This window comes from Vanessa atalanta, chromosome 25 (genome assembly GCF_905147765.1).
Source record: "Vanessa atalanta chromosome 25, ilVanAtal1.2, whole genome shotgun sequence".
In the NCBI taxonomy this organism is placed as follows: Eukaryota; Metazoa; Arthropoda; class Insecta; order Lepidoptera; family Nymphalidae; genus Vanessa; species Vanessa atalanta.
Window position 1 is genome coordinate 762,759 of NC_061895.1, and position 15,170 is coordinate 777,928.

Sequence of the window (15,170 nt, forward strand, 5' to 3'; positions counted from 1 at the left end):
CAGCCACATGTGTATTCCGCCAACCCGCATTGGAGCAGCGTGGTGGAATATGCTCCAAACCTTCTCAAAGGGAGAGGAGGCCTTTATCCCAGCAGTGGGACATTTACGGGCTGCTTATGTTTATGTTATGTTATGTTTTATTTTCAATGTTAAACTTTTACTAGAAGTAAAAGTTTAACTTCTAGTAAAAGCTTACTAGTCACCCCAAAGAAATGGAATTTGTATCCCAAAATCCATCCGTTGAAGCCATTGAAGCTTCTAATTAGCTGAATGTAAAAGACAAACCAACGATAGTTAAATTAAAGTTACCAGCAAAATAAAATTTTCAGGTGCAAATGAAACAGCAGCCAACTTAAAAGGAGACCAGTCAAAGAAACTTCTAGAAGAATTAGACGAACTATGTGCATATATCAATACTTTGGTCTCCACGACGATGAAAAGTGACCTTGTAAGTTTATAACTTTTATCCGTATATATTTTATGAAAACTTCTGAAACTAATAGGAGGTTTATGACTTATCGTATTGAATATATAAACTACGAAATTTCATTTCATTTTATAAAATAACTGCTTTCTGTCCAAGGCTAGGAAAATGTACATGTGTGTTATATATGTGTGAAAACACTTGAGTGTTAGATACATTTTTCCAGGATCAAAAGTAGCCTATGTGCTATTTCAAACTATAGTCTATCTCTGTGCCAAATTTTATTCAGATCTGTTCTGCCGTTGGTGTGTGATCAACAAACTTACATCCATCCAAACTTTTGGATATGTAAAATCTTATAAAGTCATCCCAAAGTAATGTTTTTATTTTCTTGAAAAACAATATAATCTAAATCAATAAAATACATAATGTATTTAATTGTAGAGCGATCCAGACAATCTAATGACGGCTCAAGATACTGCAAGAAAAATTGCAGATTTATCTACACAGATGTTCTTCTCTTTGGATCCAAAAAGTAAAAGACGCAGTCAATTGCTCAGGGTAAGATATTATTGTAGACAATATATTAAACAATTACTACGCATAAGCAAGAAAAAGCGAGATGGTTCGAATACAAAAATCTTAATAGAACAATCGGAGTAAGCAGCTCTAAATTTTTGATTTTAATAATAATAATCGTCGTCTTTAGTAAAATATAAATATCCTAAGAAAATTTGCTGATGTAGAATAAAATTCATGATTATGAAGCATTAAATAAACATCAATAAACTCCATAACATACTTTATACAAACAAAAAAAGGAAGGTGTATGAACGCAATCTAGTCAAGAATAGATGTATCTTTGAGATAACTCTTTAAGCATGGGAATACTTCGAATTTTTTCTGTATTGAGAGTTCTTAACATTGAAAACAAAAATTCTCTCGTATCTTGGAAAAAAGAAAACAGCGATTAAAGCCAAAGATAAAGAAATTATAAATTATTATGTGTATAAAAAAATACTTAATTTCTTTGTTATACCAAAAAAAATTGCTAAAATGTATTATATATTTGATAGCGTTCCCGAAATAGTTTCATCTTAGACGAGAAGACTGAAGCCTCTCTTCGACGTGCCTCCTTTATAACTGCTGCTGATAACGCATGTCAAGCTGTTGAACATGCTAAAGTTGAATTAGATGAGGTTAGTTTATTTGATACAACAAATAGATATATATAATATTGGACAACATCACATACATTACTCTGATCCCAATGTAAGTAGCTAAAGCACTTGTGTTATGGAAAATCAGAAGTAACGACGGTACCGCAAACACGCAGAACCAAGACAACATAGAAAACTAATCAACTTTTTCTACATCGACTCGGCCGGGAATCGAACCCGGAGTGGCGTACCCATGAAAACCGGTATACACACTACTCGACCACGGAGGTCGTCATCATATATATAGTTAAATAAGAATAAAGGCTGTACATAAGAGATTGAAACTATAATTAAATTCAATCAACTTATATTTCACACACAATAATCAAACTTTTTTAGGAATACAATGGTCCTCCACTCACCGATGAAGAACAGAAAAGATTGGAACTTAAAACTGTTGACAAAATGGGCAAATTAAATGCAGCTATAGCATTGCTTCTTAACGCTCATGCTGGTGAGATATTTATAACAATATTACAAGGCAAACTAAGACTATGATATACAACCGAGATAATTTAAATATGCATGTATTTATTACAGATCCGAAAAAAATTGACTATGAAATGGCTGTGAATTCTATGAAAACAATCCATGAGCTAGTACCGGACTTCGTCGAAGGTGCACGATATTCAGTCTTATCAACAAGTACAGCTTGACTATATGTTTGATGTATCATTGAATTATATCATACAATTCTTATATGTTGAGTGATTGGTATCATCACGTATTCTCTAATATCTCTTTATGTTTTTAACTTTTGCGAATTACATATGGCAACTGCCACCAAAGTCTTGTAAGGAGGTTTTAATTTCTAATAAAGTTAAAATTACTAATTAAATTGCAGATTCTAAATCTCTTTTGTCTGTTGGAAATGAAAGTACAAATAAAAAACTCAGAGGTCAAATAATACAACTGCTAGATGGTGCACGAAATATGTGCATGCTTACTGGATCAAATGACGTTAATGTACGTATATTATTTTACGGTTTTTTAGTGCTAAATAAGTTTTCACGACCTCATTTGTTTTTATTATTTTAAAGACATTATAATTTAAAAATATTTTTGTTTATAGAAAATGCATGATGTGGGTAACAATTACGCAGATGTGTCCAAAAAACTTATTTTTACATTTAAACGACCAGATCATACGGTAGATTCTAATGGCACTATGGACCCTGAAAACCAGGTAAATGACGTAAAATCACAATGAATTTATAATATACTAGCTGTGCACGTGACTGTGTGCGCGTTTGAATTTCACAAAAAAAAAATTTTGTAACCTAAGTTACTCCTTATTACGTCACTTTTCTTCCAGTGAAAGTCCCGTCAAAATCGGTCCAGCCGTTCCAGAAATTAGCCGGAACAAACAGACATACAGACAGACAGACAGACAAAAAAATTTAAAAATGTTACTTTTATATGTACCGTGTAAACATACATGTGCATTTAGTTAAATGCGGTTATTTTAATATTACAAACAAAAACTCCAATTTTATTATATGTATAGATTTTTTAATAACATGTTTTTTAATATAAATGTAATGTCATTTTTACCATGATTTAGATTTTGGCAATAGCTAAGGAAGTCGGAGAGAAAGTGTCCCTGCTTCTCATGGAGGCTGATGAGTTGAATAATCTAGAATCTAACGATCCTCCTTCAGAGAATTTAGATGCTGCAGGAGTGAAATGCGCTGATGCTACTCAAGGTCTCTTAGCATGTGCCAAGGTTTGTTTAAATATTGGAATATTTTTTAATTGAAATAAATCTTTTAGAATTGATCACTATACAAATTAGATAAAAGATAAAAATAATCACATATTGTTATTTTTTTATAATCAAAAAAAGAAATAGTTACAAATAATCACATACCATTATTTTCAACATATAGCTTACTGCGCCTACAATCCACGAGCCTCACTGCCAAAGTGCTTTAACAGCAGCAGCCGAGAATCTTTCATCATCAGCTCAGAATCTAGCCGTAACGTACAAACCATTAGTGGATAAGCCAGGCAGGCACGGTTTTGCTAAACAATTAGCTGATCGAGTTTTCGATCTTGCTAAGGCTCTAGATAAACTGAAGGGTGCTTATGCTAACTTAAATGGTAATTAATTTTATTTAAATATTTAAACTATTTTTATAACTAAACGCCTCATTTAGAAGTAGTAAGTATAAATCAGGCAATGATTTATGAACTTATAGCATTAAAAGTTGCAAATGTTTCAATTACATCCAAATTAAGAAAATGACTCAATTATTTCGTTTTAGTGAAAAACAATGATGTACCTGACGCTGATGAATCAGAGCTACAACAAAATCAACGACTACAATTCGTTGTGACGTCATCTGCAGCTAAAAATGGTTTGGATGATGCAAATAAAGAATTAAAGGAGATGATCGAAATGCTAACAGTAAGCTTAAAATTAAATTAATAAAAATTAATATTAATAAAATATATTCACGTATTCCGCAACAACTCATTGCAACAAGATAATTATAATTTTTAAAGATTCAACATTAATTCTCATCGCGAGAGAATGTTCTCTTAGCATTTACAGTTAAAAAATTAACGGAGGATTTTTCAAACTTTTCAATTTGGTTAAAATAACAACGAAATTCTGCCACATGTGTATTCCGCCAACCCGCATTGGAGCAGCGTGGTGTAATATGCTCCAAACCTTCTCCTCAAAGGGAGAGGAGGCCTTTAGCCCAGCAGTGGGAAAAATTTACAGGCTGCTAATGCTAATGCTAAAAAAAAAATAGCGCACGTTTTGCAAATTTATGTTGCATTACTATATTACCTTAACGGTCGATGTGTAAAATTTTAATCACTGTTGCAACTTATACTAAATATGTTTCTTACAGGAACCCAGTGATACAACGAAAACTAAAAACCCTGATGCCCGACGCCTCTTATCTGAAAAAATGGCACAGTTGAATGCAGCAATCGCATCTCTACTTCAGGCTACTTCTGGTAAGATTAAAAGATGGAATTTAAAAGCAAAAGAATCACAATGATTAACAAATTAAAATAAGTTAGTGTATATATCCTTAACATATATTTTAGAATTAGAAACACCATAAATGGTGCAAGGTGTAAGGTCTAAAATATGAAATAACAAGTAAATTGAATTAAAATGATATAACAAATAAATGTGATTACTCAACAGATGCAAGAAGACCTGACTATGATACTGCAGGAACAGCAATCAATGCTATTTGTCATCTTACTCCAAACATCATCAATGGTAATAAGCATATCATATAGTAAAGTTAATAATGGCTTACAATTTAATTTTAATTATTGAAATATACTTCTAAACATAATTAAATCAATTTTAGAAACAAAAGCATTACACGGTAATATCGACGACAATTCCTGGCCAGAAATAACAGAAAATCTGAAAGATATGCTTGAAGCAATACGTGGTCTTTGTGGTAGCGCTGAAGACTGTAATATTGGGGTAAGTAAATTTAAACATTTCACTTGATAGGAAAAAGAAGTAAATAGGAAATTGACCTTTATAATTGAATTTCTTTAGGAATTGAATGAGGCTGCATCCAAAATTGCAAATTCTTCTGGTAAATTAACCTTCATATTTAATCCTCGGCGTAATGCAAGAAAAGAAGATGATGTAAGTATACAATTCTTATGACCACAATTAGTAGATGTACGAATTATAAAAATACGTAAAGTTCGACTAATGCGTAATAGGTTCTACAACTGTCGAGATCTGCTGTGGATCAAACTTCTCACTTACTAGCCAATGTGGATCAACTTGCAAAGAGAGTTGGTGGAGATGAGGGTACCACACTAGATACAGCTGGAGTACAAGTAGTTGATGCTGCACAACAATTACTGAAGACTGCAGAGGTAACAATGTCTTATATGATTTAGGAAAACCGCCTAATAATTATTAAGTTTAATGTTTATTTTTAAATCTGCTAGATAACAGCACCAAGTATGGATGACGCTCGCTGTCAAGCAGTATTACTATCGGCAATAGATCGTCTTTCCGATCGTGCTAGAAATTTGGAACAATCTTGGAAGCCTATAATCCAATCTCCTGAACATCGTCAATCTGGAGAACTAATTACCCAGGGTCTCAAACAAGTAAATTTATCTCTTGACAAATTAAAAGAAACTTGTCAAGCTTATGAAGGTGAGACAAATTCTGATACAAAGAATATTTTATAAGTAATTTCAAATCGATTAAATGCTTAAACAACTGTGTTTTTTATAATACTACATAAATCTTAAAAAGCAACAATAAATTAAGACAACTGTAAGTTTTGATATCGCTCAAATTAATAAAATTATACCAGTTCAAAATTTTGCCAACAATAACTTTACATTTTTATGTTACGCTGAATAAAATGATACACCACATTAAAATTGATATAATTCTAGGGCAAGATTATGACGTTCCTAAGGTTTGGGACTCCGAGGAAGAGCAAAAAGAACGACTTAAATTCATCGTTCCAACATCAGCAGCTAAGACTGCTTTGATGGATGCGGATAAAGAAATGCAGGAAATATTAAAAACACCATTGGTAAGCTATTTAGCACATATAACTCAGTATAGTTAAAGAAGCAAAACTCTTGCATTTGTATTTTAAATTTGGCGCTTGAAATCTCAAGTCGTACAATGAAATTTTCAAAAATATCAAATAATATTTAAAAACGAACAGCGCTTAAATAGTAATCAAAAACGTGTTTTATAGAAGTCTTGTGACTTTTAAATTTGCTATTTCGCATTGATATGTTAAAAACATATCTAACAAAATATTTTTATTTACTTTTTAAATAGGCAAACAAAAGTCCCTCAGTAAGAAATCCTAATGCACGACGTCTTTTATCTGAAAAGATGGCGCAGTTGAATGCTGCTATTGCCTCCTTAGTCCAAGCGACTTCTGGTAAGTTTAAGATTCAACCAATTCAAAAGGGGAATGATTCAAAAACTCAAGGAAATAATATAATCATCACATCAATGGTCATTGTAAAGCATATAAAGAATAACTCAATAGACTCTCTAATCAATAGACTTTTTAATTGGAGTAAAATGTACAATATAGCTATCATATAATTTATTAGGTAAATGTACTGAATTCAAATGTTACAAAATAACTCGCTTACTTTATAGATGCAGACAATCCTGATTACCGTACAGCAGGAACAGCCGTTAATACAATTTGTCAGCTTACTCCACACATCATCAATGGTAATCATTATGAAATAAATATATTTTTTTAAAAGCATTTATAATATCCACACTTAGTTTTTAAATAGTATAAATAAATATATCCAAACAGAGTTATCACGATTGTATATAAAATTATCTATTCTAGATACAAAAGCACTACACGGCAATGTTGATGATAATTCCTGGCAAGAAATAACAGAAAATTTGAAAGATATGCTTGAAGCAACACGAGGAATTTGCGGTAGCGCTGAAGACTATAATATTGGAGTAAGTCGAATTGTTTAGATGGAAGTTTATATGGTAAAAAACAAAGTGATACTTATTGTTTTAAATTCTTCAGGAGCTGAATGAGGCCGCATCCAAAATTGCAAATTCTTCTGGAAAATTAACATTCATTTTCAATCCATGTCGTAATGCAAAGAAAAAAGACGATGTAAGTGTACATATTGAATATACCTTCTACGAAGAAACGCGTAAATTTGTAAAGTACGAAAAATGAATTTTTATTAAAAATAAATTAGACCTTGACTTAGCCTGCGTATCTCAGTGCCAATTTCATGGTGAACAGACTCATTTACTCTTAACTTAATTATGGTATAGGTAACTTTGTATTAAATTATCATAGTAAGCTTGGTTCTTATTTTTCGTAGGTTTTAAACTTATCGAGATCTGCTGTCGATCAAGCTTCTCAGCTGCTGGTCAAAGTAGATGAGCTCGCAAACAGTGTTGGTGGAGATGAAGGCACCATACTAGACACAGCTGGAGTGCAAGTCGTTGATGCTGCACAGCAATTGCTAAAGACTGCTGAGGTAATTCCAACTATATCTCTAAAAACATATCAAACACAACTTTAATTTGTTTAAAATAATTTCGTAAATTATATACCAATTAAATCTTATAGATAACAGCACCAAGTATACATGACGCTCGTTGTCAAGCAGTATTACTATCAGCGATGGACCGTCTTTCTGATCGTGCAAGAACTATGGAACAATCGTGGAAGCCTTTAATCCAAGCACCTACATATCACAAATCTGAAGAGCTGCTAAATCATGGTCTAAATGAATTAAATAAAGCTTTAGATAAACTGAGAAAAGCCTGTCAAGTTGTCAATGGTAAGACATTGTTTGATAGCTACCAATAATGCGTATAACAAATATTTTTATGGAACATTGAATTTTGTATTTATGCATATGAAACTTTTAAAATTTCTAATAAAAGGCCGATTAATGATGATAAAGATTAATAAAGTAACTATATTTTATTACAAAAAGATGAAGGTGATGTTACTGAGGATGAATCAAGAGACAACGAAGACAAGACTCGAATCCAATTTACCAGAACATTAAAAGCTGCCAAATCAGCTATGGTGGACTCAGCGAGAGAAATTAAAAATGCAGATCTACCATTAAATAAAATGGTAATTAAATAATTTATTTTTGATACTTTTGTAAGAACTTCATGTGAAATTAACTTTAGTTTATAATTGTTACATAACTTGTATAAGTTTATTCTATGTGAAACTAAGGTTCTGTCTTCAAACTTTCAGCATGAAAACGATATTAAGAAGAATAACATTCTAGCAACTAATAATTTAATATCTCAAAAGCTAGCGAAGTTGAATGCTGCTATCGCAACTCTGCTTCAAGCTACTTCAGGTAAAATAGGACAAAAGAGCTTACAAAATTCAAAACATTTGATATTTGAAAATATATATATAAAGCAAAAATACGATAAATATTGTGTTTTTTCTTCAAATTGCAATGGAACGGAAATTATGTCCTTCCAAATAGAAAAAAATATTTTCCAAATCGGTTGATAAATGACGGACTTCGGAAGTAAGAAACAATAAAAGTACAATCGAATCGATAATCTCCTTGTTTTTTGAAGTCATTTAAAAAGCAGAGAAGAACCTTAAATACATAAAACATAACTCACTGATAAAAGCAGTTGCAATCATGCTAGCCCGTATTTTGACAGTTAAATAACCAAATTCAAACAGCCCACTGTTGAACTTTTCTCTTTTAATCTTTTGTAAATGTCGTTTATGTTATTGTTTATTATCAATTCATTAATTATCCTTTTACTAATTATATCCGTTGCCTAGACCGTGAAAGACCTGACTACGATGAAGCTATAAGAGCAATCAACACCATTACAAGTCTCACTCCTGATATTATAAAAGGTATGTAAATGTAAAATTCTTGTTGTAAACAGTTTATTTTTTGGTCGACTTCGTTTAAAAAATCTTTTCGATATGGTATACGCCTAACGTTTATTAACGTTATTTTGGAAAGCTTGCTGTATTTATGTAAATATAAATTTGTAAAAGTACAATACGCGCGATGACAAAATAAAATAAAGTAATAGATTGTTAATGTCTCACTGTTGGGCAAAGGCCATTTCTCTTAATGATGAGCTGGAGCTTACTTCTGATGGAGTAAGCTCCATAAGGACTGTTTCAATACGAAGCAGACAGGAATTCAATCAACATATTTTGATTGAATCACATGTACATGCATTTTAGACACCAAGCACATGTATAATCCAAAATCAAGTTTTTAAAAATGTGTTTTGTTCCATAGATGTAAAGCCCCTTCATAGTAGCCTGGATGACAAATCTTGGAAGAACATAACGGATAATCTCAAATCTATTGTTGACACAACTAGTGAGATTTGCGATAATGTTGATAATCCACAGGTAAGTAAAACTTGACATCATTGGATAAATTTTCTCGTATAATTTGCTTATAGTTTCGGAAGCTGTTCAAAGACATAGTTCATTATTGTTTGGTTTTAATTCAAACTTTCATTGGTCGCCTTTTGCGTCATCAGCTGCCACGGACCAATCACTGTTCAGATTAAAGACAACGACAGAAGAACAATATTTTTATCATAACAAATGAATGAACAATTTTAAAGCATTTTGCTATAACAAACTCTTTGTTTGTATATTCGTTCTTAAAATACATTAACGTGAAGTTTAGGCTACCATGAGTTTATAATCTATTCGGTTGTCATTTACATTTTAATACTTTTGGTTTTATTTAGCGTAAAAATAGTTCATGGTCGTAAAATATTAAAAACCGACTCCGAAACACACTATCTTGATGCAAACGCGAATATCCTTCAAAAATATTTAATTACTAGTCAATGACGCTTATAGCTTTCCAGAACTTCATGGTTGTATTTTGTAGTCGGTTTCATCGTGTTGTCTGGGTAGGTACCATCCACTTATCAAATTTCATTCCGTCAAATATTAAAAACTTACTATTGTACAGACACAAGGGACGTAACATCATTGTTTCCAAATTCGAATCGATGGACAGTGATGGCCACTTCATGTAACCCATTTGCACGTTAGCCTACCTATACCATATAAAGCTGTACTGTTTCTTAATCCTTTCGTTTTGTTTTTTAGGAATTAAAACAATCAGCATCTAAATTTGCTAACTCCGTTAGTAAATTGTCATATGTTTTTAACCCACGCAATAATCAAAGGAAAGAAAACCAGGTAAGATAATAAAGATGACTCTTAACTTCCTATAAAATCATTGATTTAACCTGATTAGATATAATGTAGCAACCGCTACACAATAACTTGAAATCTTATGAAGGCACCTTGAAACCGCATCGATCATTCAACAGATTCTAGATTTATCCAGAGACGCAGTGGAACAGATGTCTTTGTTGTTGTCAAATGTGTATCAACTAGCCGAGGGTGTTGATGGTGACGACGGCGAGAAACTTGACAAAGCTGGAGTGAACGTTGTTGATTCTGCACAGATGCTGCTGAAAATTGCTGAGGTATTTTAGTATCTAGCTCCGTTATAAGCTCTAATAAACTTTCTACAATATAAATGACAGATATCGATATTCCATATGATTTAAGAAAATATTGTTATGTATAATAATGCTAATTTCTGATGTTTTCGGTGTCACATGAATGTAATTAGTGTCAGCTTTCAAACTCCAAGCTAACACTGATTAATAGGTAACAGAGAAAACCAATAGATTTATCATTCCACATCCCTGGATTCAGTGCAGTGCTTTGTGTAGTCGATATCTGCCCTATAAACTTGCTGCCCTACTAGCGAACAAGTTGGTTTATTCAATTTATTTTCAGATAACATCACCAAATATCAGCGATGAACACTGCCAAGCGGCATTACTATCATCGGTCGACCAGGCCTCAAGACTGGCTGAAGATCTAAAGAAAACTTGGAAACCTCTCGTGCAAACACCAAAGCATCGTCCAATTGGGGATCAACTTGATCAGAATCTCAACATAGTTCAAAATACACTAGACAAGTTGAGAGCAGCTTGTCAGGAAACCGGTATGCCAAAATCAGCAACATCATCTAAATTTGCACATCCTATAACAGTCAAACAAAGACTAGCTATGCAGCCGATAATATCCTTCGAAAGTGTATTGTCCAACTTCCTAACTACACAATTTTATTGCGAATTTGTCACAGAAAACCCAATGAAATTTACTCAGCCTAAGATTTTAAACCAAAATCTCTGCTGTTTTTAACATAGCCTTTAGAACAACCAGCGAGTTATAATTGACTTAACTTGTATAAATATTTTAATTTAAATGCACTTTGATTTGCATCAAAGTATTCATAAGTTTCATAGCCCATGAAAAGTAAAATATCGTTAAGTACCAATCCCTAAATGTTCAGTTCGACTGAAGATCCTATTCTTTTTGAGGAGAACTTCAACCAATTCATGGAGGTTTTCTTACGATGTTTTCATAGAATGAAAAATAAACAAAAAATATGCTCATGAAAACTCTCTGGTGAGTTTCATCTATTCTAAATATAAAATAACAATAATTTTAATATCATAGAAGATTTAGAAGAATCGAAACCATATCAGCTTAGCGATTTATCTGAAGCGAAGAACAAAATCAAAGAAGCTGAGAAATTGTTTTCAGAAGATAAAATGTATGAACAACGAGCCTTACAAACAGGAAACAAGGTAAGATGCAGTCTAATTGAATTTAATTATGTTAACTTAAACTTTCATATTCTAGAGCTAGAAGACCGGCAGTAGCTCTGAGCAACAGATGTGTGATGCTTTCAATGGGAAGCTATGAGAATATCTCAGAACAAATTTGCTCGTAGCTTTAGGGCTGAATGCAAATACACGCAAACAAATATTGCAATATAAATATTAAGTCGTTCAGAGAGATAATGCCTTCGTTAAAAATAAAAAAAAAAGTTTTTTTTTTTTTATGTAATCGCAAAACTTCTTTATCTTAAAGGAATTTTTCAAATAAAACTTTAAATTGATTTAAAAAATAATTGTAATATTCTACTACAAAATTAACTTCTAAAGTTAAACTAGGATCTACGTGATAGTAGCGTAGCATGCGTAAGCGATCCCGTGGTGCCCGCCGAAAGGGCGAAGAGGGTACCGCTGGTTTTTTAGTGGGTATTCCGTTGACCGCCCCGGTGGATATCGGCATCATGTGGGGGAAGCGCGTAACGCGTTTTTCCAGCGAGAATAAAAAAGGATTTACGTAATAGAGGCAAACATTCTTGCATTTACTTGGTTTCTCTTTATTACGCACTGTCTATACTGATATTTTATGCTAAAGCATTGTTGTTTGTCCAAACAAATGCACTCATCTCAGGATCGAAACATATGATTTTAGAAATCTTTCTAAATCTCAAGCTATGACCCATAGGATTAGAACAGTTACGTTTAATCACGCAGTGCAGCAATTATAACGTCATTGCAAAAGAAGAAAGAGTAAAGCGTACGAAAGGAGATTTAAGACTTAACTGTGCTGAATGGTTTTTTTGAGAAATGAGGCTTATTAGCTTAACTTTAAACCTCATTTTCCAACAGTATCATTTTGGCGCCTTAACCTTTACCGTTGTACTGACAATATGATTATGAGCTGAAATGAGATCCTGAACTAAATACCTGTATGTATCTAAACACTATGAATCCAATAAGATTATATTGGACTTTTTGAATTTAAATTCTATTATACCATTAATAATAATAAATTACTCTTGTATTTATATGGTAGACTACGGTAACTAATCGTCGCCTACGGTTGTTTTCGTCTTTCCTTGGAGTTCAAATTTGCAAGCCAAATTTCAGTAAATTTGGTTCAATGGTTTGGCACTGACTTTTTCATAAACAACAGACAGACAGCGTTAGTTTCTAATTTATAAGTGTGTACACGATGTAGATGTATTTAGTGTAATTTCAATATTCAGTTTAATTGTAAACGTTTTTTTTAAAACTACTGGGTCCGACCTCCTCACAGGACGTACACGTTAGCTACTAAGCCATATATAATTTTTAATATAATAAATCCACATTATCAACTTTCAGAACATGGCAACAGCTGATAAACCTGTACTAGAAAAACGTTTGCAGCTCTCACAGAAGTTAGCTCAACTCAACGAAGCTGTTGCTCTTCTTTTGCAAGCTATGTTAGGTATGTTGTTAAAATATTTAATTAGAGAGAAAATTTATAAACAAAATTATGACCGTCGGGAATATTAACTTAGCCCATAGATTGGCTCTGTAAAAACGTAACAACGAACATTTTAAAAACGGCAATACTCGGTATTGCCGTTCCGGTTTGAAGGGTGAGAAAGCCAGTGTAGCTACAGAAACAACATAAGTTCTTAGATCCCAAGGATGGTGACGCATTGCCGAACTAAGGGATGGTGATTATTTCTAACAACACAGATGTCTATGGGCGGTGGAGCCCACTTAACATCAGGTGATTAATCGCTGGTCTGCATACCTATTACATCTAAAAAAAGAATAAGGTTAACTCGTCACATCCTTACTACGGATAAATAATAAAGAATAAAGGCGTCCCGCCTTCATTTTTACAATTTATCGTAAAATTAAATAGTAGGACTAAATAAATCGCTCTTGTTCAATATCTTCAAGCTTTCACTCGATAATTTATGAATACGCTGATAGTGTTTTTAAGACCAATTAATAATATTAATTACTGAATTAATATCTATCTTACAGATCGTGAGAATCCGGACTACGAGAATGCAAAACAAACGATAAATATTATATCGAACCTAACACCAGATATTGTTCAAGGTTGGTAGAAACGACACAAATGCGTTACACGTTTTCGTTTTAACGATAAATATGTACTCGGATTAAAATCGATATTATCCGAATATGCACAAGTATCATAAAAGTAGTCAAAACAGAGAAGACAACTTAACCATTATTTAATTTGAATTCTTAAATTATTTATGTGCTTAGATAGACTGTCAACGCTGAGAACGTGTGAATAGAAAAAGTGTTTGTCATAGCATATTTGCATTAATGATTCTTTATTTTGATATATAAAAAAGTAACTACAATAACCATACAAAGTATACGTTGTATCGTCATCAGCCCCTGTGGCCTAATGGATAAGGCATCGGCCTCCTAAGCCGGGGATTGTGGGTTCGAGTCCCACCAGGGGTAGTTCAACATTTATTTTTTAAGCATAATCGTCTAATTTTTTTGTTATATTTTCCCAGAAACTATCAGCCTCCAGGGCAATATGGACGATAACTCCCGTGAAATATTATTTAAAGAAGCTAAAGGTCTGTGCAGCGCAAGTCAGGAGATCTGCTCTAGCGTTGAGCATAATAATTTAGAGGTTAGTATTGTTTTTAATAAAAGCCTTCTAAAATTTGACACACACTCAGGGTTGTACACTCTAGCCCACTTTTAAATAATGCTATACCCTCTACGCTCTTTAGACAGACAGACTAGTAATGAGAAAGAGAAAATATAACATATATAATAGTCGATGGAACGATGGAATGCGTAATTCAAATTAGAATTTAATTATTTTTTTAATTTATTTTTCTAAAAAGAGTTATACCAGCTAAAGAAACCTCAGCCACTAACAATAATTTAACAATGATCTTTAATAAGGATTTTTGTAATTGATATTTGTAGCAGTTGCTGTCTTTTATTCGCGTCCCTACCGTCTGACCGATGTAACATTGTACAACCGTCTATTATTTTCAGTGTTCCTATTTAAATTTTACTTTAAAGGTTTATAATGGAAAAAATCTTAAAATTTTCGGATAACGCTTGAAACATTTAGTAACTTTTGTATTATATGTATTTTTTAAATATTTTTACAATTTTTAAAATCATTAAATTAAGAAAATAATATGTTCGTCATTGCAAAGTTATGTCGATCAGAAAAATTTATATCTGTCAAAAAGATCAAGCTATCTTGTACAGGGTATAACTAACCACGGCAGACGTGGTCCTGTCTCTTGGATATAAAAACCAATTATTATGGTGATGGAAT

General features: G+C 32.5%; 1 protein-coding gene and 1 non-coding gene across 4 annotated transcripts in view; both read left to right on the forward strand.

The window, feature by feature from the left end:
• LOC125073828 (talin-1-like) overlaps nt 1–15,170 on the forward strand; it is a 53,198-nt gene that overhangs the window by 15,328 nt on the left and 22,700 nt on the right. The window contains exons 15-48 of one of the 3 annotated variants that reach the window (XM_047684927.1): nt 330–448; nt 869–985; nt 1,501–1,623; nt 1,984–2,098; nt 2,185–2,262; nt 2,489–2,610; nt 2,717–2,830; nt 3,209–3,370; nt 3,534–3,747; nt 3,912–4,054; nt 4,509–4,617; nt 4,814–4,891; nt 4,986–5,107; nt 5,186–5,278; nt 5,359–5,517; nt 5,593–5,806; nt 6,055–6,197; nt 6,455–6,560; nt 6,788–6,865; nt 6,993–7,114; nt 7,188–7,280; nt 7,498–7,656; nt 7,749–7,962; nt 8,116–8,267; nt 8,397–8,505; nt 8,955–9,032; nt 9,433–9,548; nt 10,269–10,361; nt 10,496–10,654; nt 10,974–11,184; nt 11,703–11,833; nt 13,208–13,313; nt 13,868–13,945; nt 14,380–14,501. In XM_047684927.1, the coding sequence (XP_047540883.1) occupies nt 330–448; nt 869–985; nt 1,501–1,623; nt 1,984–2,098; nt 2,185–2,262; nt 2,489–2,610; nt 2,717–2,830; nt 3,209–3,370; nt 3,534–3,747; nt 3,912–4,054; nt 4,509–4,617; nt 4,814–4,891; nt 4,986–5,107; nt 5,186–5,278; nt 5,359–5,517; nt 5,593–5,806; nt 6,055–6,197; nt 6,455–6,560; nt 6,788–6,865; nt 6,993–7,114; nt 7,188–7,280; nt 7,498–7,656; nt 7,749–7,962; nt 8,116–8,267; nt 8,397–8,505; nt 8,955–9,032; nt 9,433–9,548; nt 10,269–10,361; nt 10,496–10,654; nt 10,974–11,184; nt 11,703–11,833; nt 13,208–13,313; nt 13,868–13,945; nt 14,380–14,501 (4,352 nt within the window). The remainder of the gene's footprint in view (nt 1–329; nt 449–868; nt 986–1,500; nt 1,624–1,983; nt 2,099–2,184; nt 2,263–2,488; nt 2,611–2,716; nt 2,831–3,208; nt 3,371–3,533; nt 3,748–3,911; nt 4,055–4,508; nt 4,618–4,813; nt 4,892–4,985; nt 5,108–5,185; nt 5,279–5,358; nt 5,518–5,592; nt 5,807–6,054; nt 6,198–6,454; nt 6,561–6,787; nt 6,866–6,992; nt 7,115–7,187; nt 7,281–7,497; nt 7,657–7,748; nt 7,963–8,115; nt 8,268–8,396; nt 8,506–8,954; nt 9,033–9,432; nt 9,549–10,268; nt 10,362–10,495; nt 10,655–10,973; nt 11,185–11,702; nt 11,834–13,207; nt 13,314–13,867; nt 13,946–14,379; nt 14,502–15,170) is intronic. The other 2 variants (XM_047684928.1, XM_047684929.1) reach the window with 2 other exon arrangements.
• Nucleotides 14,251–14,323, forward strand: Trnar-ccu. The gene has a single exon. It is a non-coding gene; the product is annotated as a tRNA-Arg (tRNA).